The sequence below is a fragment of the Drosophila mauritiana genome, chromosome 2R (genome assembly GCF_004382145.1).
Source record: "Drosophila mauritiana strain mau12 chromosome 2R, ASM438214v1, whole genome shotgun sequence".
NCBI classification, from domain to species: domain Eukaryota; kingdom Metazoa; phylum Arthropoda; class Insecta; order Diptera; family Drosophilidae; genus Drosophila; species Drosophila mauritiana.
The window spans coordinates 10,501,789-10,519,644 of record NC_046668.1 but is presented as its reverse complement, the minus strand read 5'-3'; the positions used below and the strand labels follow the sequence as shown (position 1 = coordinate 10,519,644).

The 17,856-nt window shown below is 44.7% G+C and overlaps 2 protein-coding genes across 2 annotated transcripts; one reads left to right on the top strand and one right to left on the bottom strand.

The window, feature by feature from the left end:
• Positions 1-275: 275 nt before the first annotated feature.
• On the bottom strand, positions 276-1,139 carry LOC117136697 (selenoprotein BthD). Its single transcript, XM_033297715.1, has one exon. It carries the CDS (start codon positions 1,024-1,026, stop codon positions 595-597), a length of 432 nt encoding a protein of 143 aa, XP_033153606.1. The 5' UTR covers positions 1,027-1,139; the 3' UTR covers positions 276-594.
• Positions 1,140-2,737: 1,598 nt separating this feature from the next.
• On the top strand, positions 2,738-17,456 carry LOC117137383 (D-beta-hydroxybutyrate dehydrogenase, mitochondrial). The gene is made up of 7 exons (XM_033298796.1): positions 2,738-2,984; positions 4,928-5,173; positions 15,276-15,482; positions 15,846-15,999; positions 16,061-16,317; positions 16,762-16,863; positions 16,960-17,456. The coding sequence occupies exons 1-7, from the start codon at positions 2,961-2,963 to the stop codon at positions 17,134-17,136; spliced, it is 1,167 nt and encodes a 388-aa protein (XP_033154687.1). The 5' UTR covers positions 2,738-2,960; the 3' UTR covers positions 17,137-17,456.
• The last annotated feature ends 400 nt before the right edge of the window (positions 17,457-17,856 follow it).

Sequence of the window (17,856 nt, the reverse complement as noted above, 5' to 3'; positions counted from 1 at the left end):
GCACATGTGTGCCCTTTGTCTATTGTTTCAAATTCAGCTTTCAATTTAAATTGTTTGGATTGCTCGTCCTCCATTGTGTACATTGAAAATGTGTTTCGGGGTATTTGTTGTGTCAACACCAAGTGGAGATAGTAGCACCCACTATCCACTACCCACTACCCACTGCCCAACTGCACACCACATGTCCCGGATTTGGTTGCCCTGATTTCTCAGCCAGACAATAGGACGTCGCTAATGTCCCCGCGCAGTAATAATAATATATATATACACATATATATCGTGTGGCTGCTAATGTGGCAGCATTGTATTGGGTTAATTATTCTGGTCGATTTAAGCATTTAACTTTTGAAAGGAGCTGTCAAAGTGTGATGTCAGTACGTCAGTCCGTCAGTCCGTGGGGCATCAACAATACGAGCAATATTCCGCACACAAAAGCCAAAGAAGAATCGCACTAATCGCCGCGTGGGTGGATGGATGACGTCTTAAAGTTGCTCCAACAGGTCTCTGGCTGATTGTTTACTGTTCACGCCATGTATTAGCCATTGTTATGGTAAAGACTTTATAATAATTCAGACAACAAAGTGCGGCAAATGTTTACATGTCCTCCTTCTCCTCGTCCTCGTCGTCAGCGCCCACGCCCACCGCCTTGTCGGGATAGAATTTCTTGAGTATCCTGTTCACATCGGGCACCAGTGCCTCGTAGTCCACTGGGAACTTGTCCCGGCGCGGCGGTCCCTTGTCCAAACCGGACCACAGCAGATGCTCCGAGGTGCGGGCATTTTGCGAGAATCCTATCTCGAAGGCTCCGTCCCGCGGAACCTGGCGTCCGTTTCGATTCTTCACCAGCTGGAACTTGCGCTCCGGTATGCGTTGCGTGAAGAATGACCCGCACTCGTCGGCCTTGGTCTGGAAAATGGGACACTCGTACGTGTGCTCGATGTAGATCATGGAACGATCCTTGGAGAAATTCTCATCGGCGGACCAGTCCACGTCCTTTTTCTTCTTGCCTGGCTTCTTGGGTGGCATTTTGTGTTTTTTAGGTAACTTTCACAATTTCGAAGTGATTTTGTTAATAACCGAAACCAATTTTGCTTCGAATGTTGACAATCCTAGAATTCATAATTGCTTTGATTGATTGCTTTTTGGTTTGCTTATGATTCTCTGGTACAAAAGTACTGTGAACCATAAATCTTCTTTCGTATATTTCAAAGTGCGCAACGATGTCCAGAATATTTTTGCTGCGCCTATTTTTAAAATGCATGACAATCCGAAAGAGTCAACAACTTTTGGTGGCACGCATACGAAAAAAAAAATCGCTGTTCGTTTGTTAATTTGGCTACATTGACTGACAACGCAGCCGCCTTTGAAAAAATTACAAAAAACCGATTTTGTATAGATGCACGGGAAAATGCTTCCATTGGCTGGGTAGCAAACAGTTTGTTCATTATATATAGATTTTTTGTATATATGCAAAGCTCCAATATAGACGTCAATTTATGGCACTGTCTATATTCATGCAGAATAGCTACTCAACAAATTCTATGCATAACAATAATATATTGTTGGACACAAACATGCATAAACAATGCGAGAAAACATAAAAATCGAGTATTTAAAGCAAGTAAATTATACGAGGATGGCATTTCGTCGACTATCAGATATCCTCTACGGATTCCAGTGAAAGAAGGTTTATCACCAAATGCGTTGATATCCATCATAAGCTTAAAAAAGATATTAAACCAATGGATTGTTTTCAGATCCTATAAATAAAAAGCCATATACTTTCAAGTCTCTTAAAAGTATTTTTAAGGACATTTCATTGAACTGATTTTTAGAGCAAACATATTCTTCTTATATAATTGGTGCATTTTTAATTGGAATCATTTAAATTCTTATTTTGGAGCGTAAACACGATTGCAGCACTCTTTTATTTGCTTCATTTTATTGGTTGCTGGGCGAGATTGCAAATGGTCATTTATTGCATTTTATTTCACCATTTCTCGTGGCTGAAGTTGAATGATTTTTTACCCACACGTGGCCCGCATTTTCCTGAACCCCACACCCCCTCTAACCCAGAGGGTCATGGTTTATTTATGCAATTTTACAATTTTCCCAACATCGGCCCACAAATAAAACCGAAATGAAAGCATACAAAATGCAGCAAAGAGCAGTGAATTTAAAAAAAAAAGTATATGAAAATGCAATTTGCAAATTAACAATAACGCGAATGTAAACAACAACGACAATGACGTCACAGTGAAACATACAACAGAAAACTATTCGCCGTGGGGTTAAGAATGCGACTTTTGGCGTTTGCACACATACTATTTATGCGCATAAACTGTGTGTATTCAAAACTAGGGCCATTTTGAAGCAATATTCAAATGAGCCAAAAAGAATATTTCAACAAATGTATCTGTTTTTTTTTCTGTTTTCCGCTGTGGAAAAATAATCATCGATGCTGCGGCTTCAGTGGGGCAGCGCCAAGAGCAACAAATATTTAAATATATTTATTATTCTGAATAGGCATGCCAGCATACATATGTATGTGTTTACCTCACACGCATGTCTGCACATACTTCAGATATATTTTTAAAAAATCAAAACGACAATTTGCTGCTTGCAGCATTTTGAAATACAACAGAACCTGAAGTCGACGTCGAAGTCGCCGTCGACAGCGGCAGAGATCGTCGATCGGCGAGCGAAATTTTTCGGCGGCTGCAGGCAGCGCCACTCGATCGTACCGCTTAGTGCCACGCCGTGTCTCAGAGCGCCCAGGCCACGGGCCCCCAAACCGTACCGCTGCGGATAATCTATCTTGAAAATATATAATATATGCTAAATATCTGAAACTCGAGCACCGGATATACAATACTCTAAAACTACGAGAACTGCCCACTTCCTTGGGAAAGTGCGTGAAAATCCACATTCGCACAGCGCCAGCATCATCAGCATCCGTCATGCAGGTCTTCGATAACAATATGGTAAGTGAAATCTAGCCTGCGGCAAAGAAGCCATTTGTGGCCATGTTTACGCAGGCCAAATTTATTGTCGCCGCGCTTGTGTGTACCTTATATGGCACACACTTAGCCCAGTTAGCTTAACCCAGAAATGCCAATACACAAACTCCAGTCTCTGGCACAACCACGCCCATTTTGGCCGCACAAGAAAAAGGATATCCTTTGGCGGCAACGAAGGAGGCAGGAAGTCATGCGGTGTTCAAAACGGGCCGCCAAATTAATTACAAAAATTCACTTAATGGCCACGATCCAAGTGGGTCAACGTACGTGCGAGCCACTAGAAATTGAAAGATGCAAAATGCTAGATGTAAAACTTAAGTGTTTCGCCAGAGACTTGTCAAAATTCTACCGCCTGTCTGGCATTAAGTGCAACCTAAAGTAAGACTACATTATAATCAGATTTGCACAATAAAAGTCTTGACATTGGGGCAAACGATTATGGACATTCCAGAATGGATTGGACTTTTTCCAAACGAAATACACATCGAATACATTTTCAGTGCGAGTATTTTTGCAATGCCAGAACTTTCCATTCCATTTGATTCGTCCGCATCATCTAAAAATAAATATCCATATCTTTATTAATAATAAAAATAAGCTTGGAGACATATACCGATTTCTTGGCAGCTGAGCGACCCCATTAAGTACATAAATCGTACATAAATACACATAAATATAGATATATCTGAACCGGCAAGTGCATATATGTACATCTATATGCACATATATAGATCGGATCGAAATTGTCGCCCATATGTAGGCCACTTACAGAATGGCGGCATTAGTCACATTAGTATACTCCGAGTATACACTCACGTATCTGTGGCAAGCTAAGTCCCAAAATTGGTGGCAAGGTCGCCGGATGACGAAAGCAATCCGAAATGACATGGTTGATTTCCTTTTGATATTCCAGACAGCACTAGGAGGTATAAATAGATCCGGCGATTTTACAAATCCGGCGCACGAAAAATAGTCGGAGCAAGCGAAATGGAATTGCTTAATTTTCGGGCCGAATAAATCAATTGGCTTCTGTATTTATGCAGATGCCACCATTTGATTATTTCGCACTGTCGTTGATTTATGGCCAATGGCCAAAAGGGGCGGCCAAGGGTGCCTCTTGCCAGCCCATTTCCCACACCCACCGCCGACCCCATTTTCCAGTGGCTTTCCCACACTTTTTCGAGAGTATTGTGCACGTCATGTGTAATTGCTATACGTCAATGTCAATGTGTGGGTTAGCGTCTGATAAATGCAAGCATATTGGTTGCTGTAAGTGCTTGTGGTCGTTTCCGGATCCTGTGGCTGCAATTGGTTAGCTTTAATGAAATGCCCGATGATGTATTGTTGTTGGCAAATATGTGCTCGACCATTTCATCAGCCACTGAAGTCGAACATTGATTTCAAAGAGCGCCAAATCGGAAGTCCTGAGTCAATAAATTGTATGCATTGCAAATCGCAAAAGATTTTCATCAGCTTTTCCCCGATTGCCGAGCAACAGATTGCCGCTCAGAGTTTTCCAGTGAATTCCCGGCTAATCCAAATAAAACTTCACAGCTTCCTCGGCAATTCTGGATAACTCAGGACACCTGTCAAGCAGAAGAAAGCACTCAATGCACTTCTGCGAGTATTTCCAAGCGGATATCTTTGATTTTCCGCCTTGGAAATAAAAACAATGAGTGCGTGCAATAATTTGCATATTCGCCTTATTTATCGATCAAAACACAAACAAACGAGAGCTGGCACAATTGTTTAAATATTTCCCAAACAAACAATGCGCAGCTATTTTGTCTGGCTATTTATAGAGCTGAAAACTGAAATGCTAATGCGCTGCAATGAAATGAATAATTAAATCGGCATATATACTATATAATTAATATCTATGTATCTATCTATCTTTCATCTATTAGCGCCGTGCCTCGCGACGCGCCTCCTTGCGACGAGGATCCATATCGGCACTGCCGCAGAAGTCGCACGAGATTCCCTGGGACATATTCGAGCGACTCTTCATGCCCTTCCTGTTCTGCCAGGCGGCGGCCATTGTCACGTCGCACCTGCTCCACGCCCTGGACATATCCAGCATCTCGACCTTCGCCGTGTTCGTCTGGTTCGCCCTAGCCACCGTCGGAGCCGTGCTCTTCTACCACTTCGTCAAGGTAAGTCCTCCCGCTTCGCAGACTTTCTAATCCTCAATTCTGGCGAAAACCGCATAAAGGATCGGAGTGTCTTGGGCTTGGGCTTGGGCCTGGGATTGGGATTGGGATTGGTATTGGACTTGGGGTTTTCGGTTTCGGTTTCAGCGCCACGGGCGTCCATAAGTTAGGGGTTCTGTCTGCCGGGAACGGTCTTTATTTTTCCCTTCCGTTTTGGCCGGGTACAAGTGCCAAGCCAAAACCACAAGTGACGACGGAGGGTCTCAAATACTAGGCAAAACAAATCAGTGGCACTAAAAATAGTCGTCGGGCCAGCAAAGAATCCATATCCACATGGGCGGCGGAAGGAGAGGGTCCTGCGGCAGGCACGTCGTCAACTTATGCTTAACCAGGCCGGAGAGAAAGGAGGAGCAGGATGAGCTGGAGGAGCAGGAGAAGCAGATGGAGCAGGAGGATGCACAGGAAACCCTTGACTATGGATTTGGCTTCGGATTTGCCTGCGTCTGGTATTTCAGGGCTTATACTGTGCCTGGCAGCCAGCCGGGAAATGAAAATGAAAACAAATAAATAAGCAGGCAGGCAGGCAGGCGGAGCAGTCCTGGTGGGGAAACCCGAGCACAACTTGCTGAAAGAAAAGGGTTTGGTAATGAATATAAATTCGCAAGTAGAAAAAATGTGGAGTCGTGATTCACTTGAGACCAGGCGAAAATTGCCGAGTAGGAGCTATCTAGTAAATTGTTAGTCATTTCAATCTACTTTCGAACTTTCCTAGACTTTAAGGCTGCGGCAGGCAGTCAATTATATTAAAGTGCGTTCTTAATCAAGATTGATTAGGCAGTCAGTCGTTAAAATCATGAGAAGCTACTTAAACCACTAACAAACAAAACACCTTAGTTAACTTAACTTAACCAAGATAGTTAAGCATTCTTAACAATCCAATTATCCAGGCGTACATGATATCCACTATATACCAACCTTTTTTGTGTGCATAACTGAATCCACGAAATGCCGAGTCATCGCCTTTCTCTAGTTTCAGTTGCTTCCATGATTCGATATTAAATATTAAAAGCCTTGGAGGCTCTATTTCAACATCCTGTTTGCTGGCGCCTTGCTCAATTAAACTTCTAAGCAGCTCAACCGAAATGCCCCTCAGGTCATGTGTGTGCCCCCAAACTCCCCATAGGATTATTTGCCCTAATATCCTCGCATTAACTGCGCAAATTACCACAATGCGTATACGCAAAGCCATCAAATCCAATAAGGTTATCTCTCGATTTCGCACCATTTGCCTCGTTGCACATCCATGACCATCACTGTGGGGCATCGACGAAGTCGGCAGATAATTCAAATTTGCCTGCACTTTAATTAGCCTCCTTTGGAGCAGGGAACGAGTATAGGAGTTGTGACACTGGCCATTTGCTGCCTGGCAATTACAGGTGGATAAGAGTTCCGAGCTCCGTGGCCACCATTCGTGGCACGTAGCCATCGTCCTGTGCCTGGGCACTGCGTATCCGTATCGGACGGACGGTGGACAGGGCTGCAGGTGCCAGGATGGCATTGTCCTGGCAATTGCAGGCTGCTTGTGCCGCACTCAACGCGATTCGCAACCCGACATTAAGGTAATAAGCACGACGGCAGGATAATTAACAGCAACGGCAGCAGATGCAAAACCCGCAAAAAGGGGACACGGTGACTGGCGGCAGGACTCGCCTGTCTTGTTTCACCAAGGATTTGTCAAGGACAATGCCAGGCACTTCCTCGAAAATAGGAAAAACCCATTATATGGACGATAATGAAATTAGTTGATTATTCCGGGGGATTTGTACTTGGAAGCTCTTTCTGCTTTCTTTGGACTTTATAAAAAGGTTGCTTAAAAATAGTTATGTATAGTTTTATGTTAATTGCAGTATAATTGCAGTGTATTTGACAAATGGTTTTATTTAATGCATATTACAAAGCTTTCTTGGAACAGTCAGATGATTGTCTCATTTCCCAACAAGCCAACTTTTACCTCCTACTCCTTTGTGGAATCCTTCGCGAAATCAACAATTGTTTGATCTCTCTGTTTCCCAGAATTTGTAAGCTCAAAATTCGTCCTTAACTGTAACAAACATCTTAAGTCAAGTCCTAAATGGCTGATATCACTGACATTCGATGGATTATTTGCATAACAACAATGTGAACGTCCTTCAGAAAGAAAGTCGCCATCTATTTTTAGACACGGCAACAGAACTCCTCTTTTCTTTTCTTTTTGAGGGGCGGAAACAAGAAGAAGGAAAGGACACGAAATATCCTTGCCTTTGATTAGCTTTTCGGCCTGGCCAGACCTCAGCTATTAACCCGATTTCTGTTGTCTTCCGTTTGTTTCGCATTAACATTTACATTTACATGTGCGGAGTAGATAAAGTTATTGGAATCATTCGTGGACCCTTGGACACATCCTATGTGTGCGATATGGCTGCCATCGCCTGTTTGTCCTTGCACATCACGTTGTGCAATTCATCTTTATGGCACGACCATCGAATTAAATTACACGCACGCACACAAATTCGCTGGGATTCGGAGGATGTGAATTCAGTGCGGGATTGGGATGGGCTGCGTTGGGTTGCTATGGGTTGGGTTGGCAACTGTTGACGCGACAGCACAAATTGGGTGCAATGAAATGTAAATGCGCAGCTAATGAAATGCTCACCGATGACGGCAACGCCCACTCCCACGCACCCCCTCGCGTTGGAGTTACGTAATTCCCTTATTATGCCCGCCTAAATTGCAGCTGGTAGGAGCAACTGCATCCGAGGATTGCAGACCGCAGACGGCTGACGGCTTTGGATCGAATTCGGCAGTGGATCCGCTCTGCAACGCAAATTACACCCAGCTTAATATGCATAATTAAGTCGACAATCCGCTTTCCCGCCCCACTCGATCCCATTCCACTCCATTTGCCCCATCTCTCCTGGGGGTCTGGGAACTTTCCTCGGGCGAAGCGCAACAGTTTCCCGGAACAAGACACGAGATGGGTGATGGGTGATGGAAATGGAAATGGTTGTGCGGCTTGTCAGCTGCCAGAAACAGTGTAAATAATTGAATTAATAGCTTCGTGTGAGCCACGCTAATGAGCAGTTGCTCAACATCAGCGACGCCCACTGCAACACGCCCCCTCTATGTCCGCCCCCGCCTAACTCCAGTCGCAATCCCAATGCCATTTTCAAATGTAATTGAATGTCCGGGGATCTTGAAGCTCTCAGCGGTGGAACTGTCCATCTCCGCCAGGTGAATCCGCAGCTGATCCACCCACCAGTTTTTTGGTTACGACTGCGTCATGATCCAGTCACTCAGAAAGAAAAGCAGCTGCAACACTGTACCGATGGATTTTAAAATCTATAAAAGAAATAGAAATACAAATTATTTTTAAAATTTGTATATTATATTTAGCCATATAATAGAAAAGATTATTCTCTAAATCATAGTGTCCACAAATCTTTGTATTTTCTCCCCCTTTTATAAATATAATGTTTGTAACAATTAAAATTGAATGCATTGTTTTTGGCCAAACATTCCCTTTCATATGTAACTACAAACTTTTTCTTAGTGTATGCGACAGCGACATCTGCAACAATGTCCCGTTGCCCGAGTCCTGTTTATTACCCAGCAAACCATCTACTTAGCTCCCTGGGTTTTTGCTCCAAAGGGACAGCTTCCGTACAGTCCCACTGCAGCACACTTTGTCGCAGTTACAGCTCCATAAAACTTTGGCGGTAGACAAATTTTACGCTGATTCGTGTGTGGTGCACGGAGAAAAAAAGTGGTGCAAGAACTGCTATGTCAACGATGGTAGCGAGTGCATTCGCAATTAGGAAGCGGCAATGAAGCAACTCGGTGGTGATGATGATGATGTGGATGATGATGGTGGAGGGACACCCAGCAGTTGGAAGCTGGCTGGGGTATCCCTGGGCACCAGACTCGGGACCAGTGAAGGCTATATAAAGGACGGTGCTCGCTAGCAGGCCATAAAAACTCATTATGTGCGAAGTTGCGTTCGCTTGTTTTTGCCCATTGGTGGCCGCACTGCGTTCTCCTTTGTATCCAACGGATACATATACTCCACCGTTTTCTGTTTCGGTTTTATGGTGTTGCGCGTGGCCTGTTGATTCACACACACACATGCACGCACACAAGCGCACTCGCACACACACATAAATACACTGAGGACATTCAGAAATGGCAATGGCGTGCTCGGCCTGACAATGGCTGAAAATGAAGGACGCGGCAGATGGGAGCTTTGAGCTGTGAGCTGTGAGCTGGGACATGGGACATTGGACGTGGGATTCGAAAACGCGCATTGCGTTTCTTAGAATTGCACACCATTAAATCGCCTTGACAACTCAAGCTGCCCTCTGACCCCTGACCCCCGACCTGGAAAGTTCTTTGCTTGCCTTGCTGCGCACTTTAGTTAAATTAAAAACCAACTGCAGTCGAGGCAGCCGTGCAGCCAGCGCGCATCGCACATCATGCTTCGGCAGCCAAAAGGTCGAAGGTCACCGAATGTGAGTAAATTGCGGACAAAGCTGCCGCACAATTGATTGGCAGCCAGTTCATTTCGCATTTCACGTTCGCAACAATAGGACACTGTTTTCCGGATACAATCATAATCCTAGGCATTCATTAGCCGTAAATGGATTTCCAACTAAATCAATTTGGGAAATCCAAAACTCTCATACATAAATAAATAACAAATCATTCAATAAAGAATTCAAAACTGAAGCATAAGCTTTGATTATTATAGCAACCTAAATAATACAACTCTATGATTATCATATATTATACATATATTACAAAAATAGCTACAACATTCTTGAAACTATGGCCCAATATCTAAATGAGTTTTTAATTTTAGTTATAATACTATATAGCTCATTAGACAATCGCTGAACCGCACGGCAATATAAATTTGTTTTATTTTTAGCCATTTACATTTTTAACTGCATTGACTTTTACCTTCTAATATTATTTACTTCTAATAGCCTGGTAGTATAAATAGTACCCTGCTCTCAATCCTGTTTCAGTCCTTGTTTCCTTGTTTCACTGCAGGACCTGCTACACTATATATTAATTAACAGCCATTGCCAGGGGCATCATTTTTCGACCGGATACAATGGGAATTTAAATACAGATAAATTTCCATACGGCAGAAGGGTGCTCCGTCTAATCCTTCGTTTAAACACCCGGCCAGAGATGTTGGCTAACAGGCTGAGCTGCCATAATGGCTGGCTTGGCACAAAGTCAAAGCTTTGCGTGTTGCCTGCTTCACACACACGCACACACACTAACGCACGAACGTGTCCTGGCACCCACACACCCATGTGTGTATGTGTGTACGACTGTATCTGTCTAACCAACACACAGGCGCAAACGTGGGGCGACAGGAATAAGGGAAACAGGCTGCAAATTGGCCTAGGTCTCCTTGGGTACAACGCGTCGTATGCGCAATGCGAAAAGCCTTTAATGCCGACGCCGTGAAGTTGGCGGAGGTCCTGCGAGCGCCGCACGCCAACAGGATACCATACCTCGTGCGTGTATCGGAGTGGATCGGATGGTGTGCAGGAAAGCAAAACACAGAAATGGTTTTTAACTTTCCGGTTAATTAATTTATTACAGCTTAATACGTTCAATGACTTTTGGCGCCCGTCTTTCTCTGTCATTTATGTTTGCCAACCGCCCAGCGACCACCTCCGTTTTTTAGTTAATTTATACTTTTGTTGGGTGAGGGGTTTCCCCCCGAGTTTTGGCCACCACTTTCGACCACACTCTCCCTCTCTGTTGGCCGTATTTTATTCGCTGTCTATTTTTAGCCACTGATTTAATATGCGTGCATGCGTGTGCGTGCCTCTCTTTGTTTCGCATTTCTTGCTTTCTCTCTTCTTCTTTTTTTGGCCACATTTCGTCGCCTCGTTGTTCACAAAGGATACCACCCAGTTGAGTCCTGGGAATGGTGACACAGCGAGGACAATTTGTATGCGGTTTGTTTGCCATTTTTCACTTAGACTCCAAGCGACTCCCACTCCGCCGAAGCTGCGCCATTTCGCTTATGTAGATTTATTTGGGGCCTCTTGAGCGGTCAAGCGTGCCCCGTTTTCTTGAGAGGTTTATGCGTCTGCAAGGATAACGCCAGGACACAGGACACGCTGGAGCTGGAGCGCAAACGGTGATGGACGGCAAAATAAAAATAAGATAATAAAAGCAGAGCTCTGGCCACCGATAAGCGGCCATCAGCCCGGCTCATTGTCCGACATCGAAAGGGGTTCAATAGTTGCTCGGCACGGAATGAAATCTGTTTACTTCGATACTCGTTTTATTTATGGCGAACACTAATTCCGCCCCGGAAGTACAATAATAAAACTGGTTTATTATTATTTAACTTCCTGGTTATTTATTCAGTTTATGACCGGCCAGTCAAAGTTTTTCAATTACTAGCGGCCAGTGGAAATGCGGAAAATATCAACCAAGCGAAAATCAAATTTTTTACAGTTTTGCCATTGAGATTGAGTAATATTTAATATAAATTTTGAAGCCAGCTTATACGAGTATATACCTTAATTCAACAACAAAATTAATAGATATTTAGCAGGCTGGCCGTAACTTTCTAAGAATAAAATACCCACCTATTGATCCTGAGTGAGTGGGCTAGCTTCCGGTCAACATATTTTCACAACTTTTACGCAGTTCATGCCACAGCCCACGCTTCCGCATTATCCTCGAAATAGGAAGCGGTGTGTTTTTTGCACCCCTGGACAGTCATAAATTTATTCACGCAAATGAAGGCACTGTTGGCATGTTCATGAGTCTGGTTCGGACTCCTCCTATTGTTGTTTACATTTTACACTCGTAACTTTCAGCTCGCCCACGCTGCCACACGTGCCACGCCAGCAGCAGATGGAGGAAAAGGGGGCAAAAGAGTTGCTCCAACACTTTCGCCACTTGCCCACTATTTGATGGCGTTCGCAATTCCTGCCACACAGAGTCCGTGTCGGCTGACTTAGAGCAGTTTGCACATTAACTTCCGCACAGGAGACACAGAAGGCCCCTTTGGCTTGGCCAGCATAATGCATTATATAAATATTACGCATACGCCGCGGTGTACGTAAGCCGGAGGTAATGAGTGCGCGAAAAGCAGCTGCAGGCGGCGAATCGCGTGCCCCGCGACCATTTATCATCCGCGTGGCTAAAAGTGCGCGTAAAAAGCTCCGCTTTTCGGGGTAACACAACCGCAGATAGCACCTGCTGCTCCTGGTCAGCGAATAAATCTTCCACTTCCAGTTGCCCGCAATTAAAATGCAATAAAGGATGCATTTAAATTGCTAAAGCACAAAGTGCAGATGAAGGATATGTGTGTGTGTGGGAAAGGAATAGGGATCCTGGCACGCCTCCTTATTGACTTACTCGCTTCCAGTGCTCGGCATGCATTTCCGACCCAAGTGCTCAGTTAAACGGAATGTCTGACATGCACCTGCCACCCATGTGGCCTTCCGCCCCGCCAGTTCACCCCAAACTTCCACCGCGCTCTATTTCGGGGTGCATGCAACTTGGGTTCTATTTCGGGATTGCTTTATAAAAACCGCAAGCCGTCGTGTTCGCCCAGAGGTGCGATGTCAGGCGTTGGAGAAGGTGGCCAAATGGGCAGGTGGCAGGTGGAAAGCAGAAAGCAGCGGAGAGTGGCAAGTGGCAGGTGGCAAGAGGCACGCGGTTGCGTCAAGGGGGCGACTCTTTCATGCCTCGCACGTAGACACTGCACTGTCGAAATTCTCTCTTTTTTGCCCCGGTATCCTTGTTGAGCACCAGGAGAAGCTGTTAAAGCCACCCGCCAGAAGTGAACAAATGTTGAAACTGGGTGAATGGCCATCTAGAATGGCCAACAGCAGCACAAAATCCATTCAGTGGGCGGATTTTTATAATGCACTCAAAAGTAACCGTTGTCATTTTAAGCATTAAGTGTCGGATTTTCACACTGTTCAAACTCAATCTGTATATCCTGTTATATCCTTAACTTAGATATAAACCATTATATACTGAATCATTATATTTGCCTTCTCGGGTGAGATAATTTATACTTCTAAACTTCAGAGACCAAAGTAATCCCGATATATCAATTTAAAACTTATTGCGATTGAAGATATTCAATCATGTCAGTATATCTTCCTGCATTATATAGCTAATTTCTTTCCGCTGAACTGAAACTTTTAATTGAACTACCCTTTTGGAAAAGGTCAAATGCTTAAGCGGTCGGTAATTAAATGTTTTTCTTGCAAAAGTTATAACTGCTTTGATAATCGGGAAGCTAAGGAATACAGCAGCTTCCCAGCTTTCCTCAGTACATTTTCTTTGGCAAAGGCAATCCCTTGTTTTTCCATCGCATTTCTTCAGAAGAAGCTGCCACAATTTCTGGTTTCCCCCAATGCAATTTAATAGACTCTAAACATTTAGCTGCTTGGGGTTTTTTATATTTTGCCTTTATTGCAGCTTTTTGCTGCGCTTTAATTGCTCAATTCCGTTAAGTCAGTTGCTGTTTTTAGTTGCAGCAAAAGTTTAAAGTAATTTGTGCTGAACCGCAATAAATTGGGGTGGCAGCCCAAGGAACTAAGGACGAAGAATGCCCCGTGCATTTTTAGTGCTAAAGTTGGCCCAAAGTTTGCATCAGCGTTGTAGTACTATATCTAAAGTAGATTCCCGTAAAAACCGAAGGGACATAACTTGCGGGAAACTTTGACAGGATTCTGTGGGTGGGTGGGCGTCTGCGGCCCAGCCAAACCAGATCGCGAAGAAGCCAACCGCCCACCGTCGAGTGTTTGTGTTTTTATTAACGCCAAACAACGGCCAACAGATTTCGATAAGCCAAACACTTATGGCCACAATAAAATGTCGGCCAGTCTTAATGGGTGTCAACAGCACGGCCAATAATAATACACCCGTGCTGGCCCGATTCCTCTTATTTTTTTCCACAATTTTACGAGCACTTTATAACAGTTTAATAGCCCGAACAATGAGTAGCCGTCCACCTCCTTTTCCTCGTTCGAACCCGATTGACGCACACTGGAGCCAACCCCACTCGAATCTAGGCGAACTATATGGGGTAATGGCATGATGGATATGACACTATCCCCGCCCGTATCCTGCCCGCAGAATCCAGGGAGACGGAGACCGAAAGAAAGAAGTTGACTGACTGGAGCGCGTGTCTAAAGCGGATGTCCTAGTGAGCACACGTCTTCCTGCTCGCCCACTTCAACTTTCCATCAGCATCAGCATCATCATCGGCGGCGGCGTCTCAAGCCGTGATGAACTTAAACAAATATCTGCGACAGCCATCCCAGCTCTCACACCCAGCCCCAGATGGTAGCACTCCCACCCAAAGTGGGAGTCCTTCCGTACCACGCCGGACTTTCGCTTTGAAATCGAAAGCAGGCCGCTTCTCGTGGGGGCGAGCTCAAAGAGCCTTCGACAAAGTTGCCAACTCGCGGACGTCTGAGCCCAGTTTGTGACACGACTTTTAAGTGAGCGGACTTAAGGCCCACAGACGACGCTTCGGCTGGGCCAAAGGTGAAACTTCAGAGACCACACCCAACGAAAACTTGATACTTCATCTCAAAATCAAACAGAATGCCACGGCTCAATTGTCAGCTAATTGGCGCCATAATTACCGAACATTAATTGCCTGAAGAGTTCAACGTTCCAAAATCAATCCATTCACCTTTATATACACTCTTATATTAAAGAAAATATATTTAGAATATTTTATATTATTCTCTTCTGTTAGTTCAAGAGATATTTATAATAATAAAATATCACAGGATATTATTAGAACAATGTTAAATAGTTAAACGGCAATAAATATTCGCAAATTAAATTCATAATTGCTCAATAAATATTTAAGCTAAGTACCAAGTCTTAAGAATTTATAAAGAAAACTCATTTTGTATCTCTGTCAGGTTGAGGATTTTATTTTAAAACCGCTTGTTTATATAAACAAATTAAATGTAATAAAACGATTTATACTAAACTAGAATGTTTAATTGAACCATACCTAATCATAGCCGTCCCTCTTCTTACCTTACAGGTTTCGGCTTCGGGCAAGGGCGTGCTAATCACTGGCTGCGAGGCTCCACTGGCCTGGTACTTGGCCAAGAAACTGGACGACCTGGGCTTCACCGTTTACGCAGGATTCAACACGCCCATCGAGGAGTCGGACGAGGCCAAGATTCTCAAGGAGGAGACCTCGGGACGCATGAAGCTGCTGCACTTGGACGTCACATCGGAGAAAACCGTAAGTCTACACAGGCGGCATGTCCTGAGCTTTTAGCTGAGTCGATAGGCTTATCCATGCCAAGCACCAACTTGAGTGATATAGCAATTAGCTTGAGTGTCGCTTAAGAAAGAGCTTCAATCGGAATGCGGAGAATTCAAAATTTGTGAGCCATTTTTTTTCGTGGAAAGTTTTGCATGCTTCTTAATTCACTAAAAGAAGGAGAAACAAGAAAAGCTCTCCCCTTATTCCACGAAAAAGAAACAAAAAGCAGCACTTTTTGTTGCTCTTCCACGAAAAATCGCTTCCTTATGCTTTTCCGATCTGGTAGCCCTGGTCTGCCTTGAGCCTTTAGCCGAGTTCACAACCATCTCCGTTACTTAGATCCTGGAAGCTGCCCGCTATGTGTCGCAGCACTTGCCCCACGGCGCCGAAGGATTGTGGTCTGTGGTGCACTGCGCCCACTGGATAGCTTTGGGTGAACTCGAGTGGATTCCATTTGCCGTGCTTCGCAAGAGCTTGGACCTCAACCTTTTGGGTAAGTGGGGCGCCACTCTGTCATGGATGTTGTCTGAAATCTTAGTTTTCAAACGTTTCAGGTTCCGCTCGGCTAACCCAAATCTTCCTGCCCCTGGTTCGCCGTGCCCATGGTCGCGTCGTCTTCCTGACCTCCGGCCTGAATCGCGTGCCATCTCCCGTCCGGGGAATCCAGTGTGCCACCCAAGCGGCCGTGGACTGCTTTGCCGCCTGTCTGCGCCAGGAGATGCGCACCCGGGGAGTGGACGTGTCCGTGGTGGCTGCCGGTGAATTTGCACCCGGCAACGGCTGGCTGAACGAGACCGAGCTGCGTGACCAGGTGAGGACAGAATAATGGCCCCATTGCTCGGGTATGCAGCTACTAATGGACTGCATTGGGAGAAATTTTCAATCGATGGAGGTCCTTTTAATGGCAAACCAGCATAAGGATACATGGAACATTACACGCGTAGTAAAAGTTCCTTCTAAACAAACTAATATAACTAAAATATAACAAAATATTTTAATTTTTCACTTAGAAGCATTTACAAAGTTTAAATGTAGTATAAAACTAGTGAAACGAGGAAAGTGCGCAGTATTCATATGTTTACATTAACCAAACTTTTACAACCAGTTTTTTCCACGTGGATCAGACTTTTCATGCTTTTAGTTTTTTACGATATGATAACTATTCCCAAGCAGCGGGGACTGCTAAAACAGTTTGCTAAGAACTCATTAACTTGGCTTCAACCCATCCTTCCCCATTCCACCGTATTTTCCGCAGGCCAAGCAAATGTGGAACCAGCTTTCCTCGGAGCAGAAGAAGACCTACGGCGAGGATTACTACGAGGCGGCCATGACATCGGTGGAGAAGTATTCGCGCCAGGTGAGAGTGCCCAGGCAACCCCTTTTCCCATTCCCCCCCACAATCCCTGTTTCCGGTGGCTAACGAGTGTTTAATCCGCACCTTCTCCAATTCCAGGCGGCCGATATCCAGCCCACGCTGCGCGTCCTCATCGATGCCGTGACCAGGACCTTCCCCATGGCCCGCTACACCCCAGTGACATCCAGCGAGCGGCTGCAGATCTTCCTGGCCGAGCACCTGGCCCCCTCCCTCTACGAGTCGCTCTACGGGGAGCAGAAAAAGTTTGTCTACTGACCAACCTCCGTCCACCGTCCATCGCCCAGATAAGAATCTCCATCGAAACGGTCCGATATTGTAATTCGGAAATTGTTATTCATTTATGATTTGCCACGAAATCCATACCCTGCTCCTTGGTGCGCGTGAAGGACATCCAGAAAGGAACTGTAGCCAGGAGCACTGTTCAAGGCGCTCCGCCAGTCGATGAGCATTTACGTCCTTCTCCCGATTATTCTCTTGATTTTCCCTTTACGGAGGCGTCTGCATAATATTATTTTCTTTAGTTGCTAGAACGAATTGTATAACGATGAATAAAATGAAAATGGAAACAATTGAAAGATGTGCGCTTTCACTGGTATAAATATACGAATTTCCATTGAATTTGGAAAGGTAATACTAGCGAAAAATCAATGTATATTTGATTTTAGGGAATAATGCAATTGTGTGAGCGTTAAAGAATACCTCAGAAGAATACCTGACCAAGCGAAGAGAGGCCAAAAGAGTCATCGCATCACAATCCATCTCCTCAAGTCCTGCTTCCTCGTTACGAGTGTCTTTCGCCAGGATTTTTCGAATCCTGTTAATTGCTTTTGATTGGCACTTGCCGAGTGCCCGGCCTTAGTCCTGTCATTGCATTTAATGGTGCGATTTGTGAGACATCAAGCTGCATAAGCAAACGTCATCCCCCCGGTGAACTGGAAAACTAAGCTTAAGTGCAGTGGATAGGACAGGAGCAGG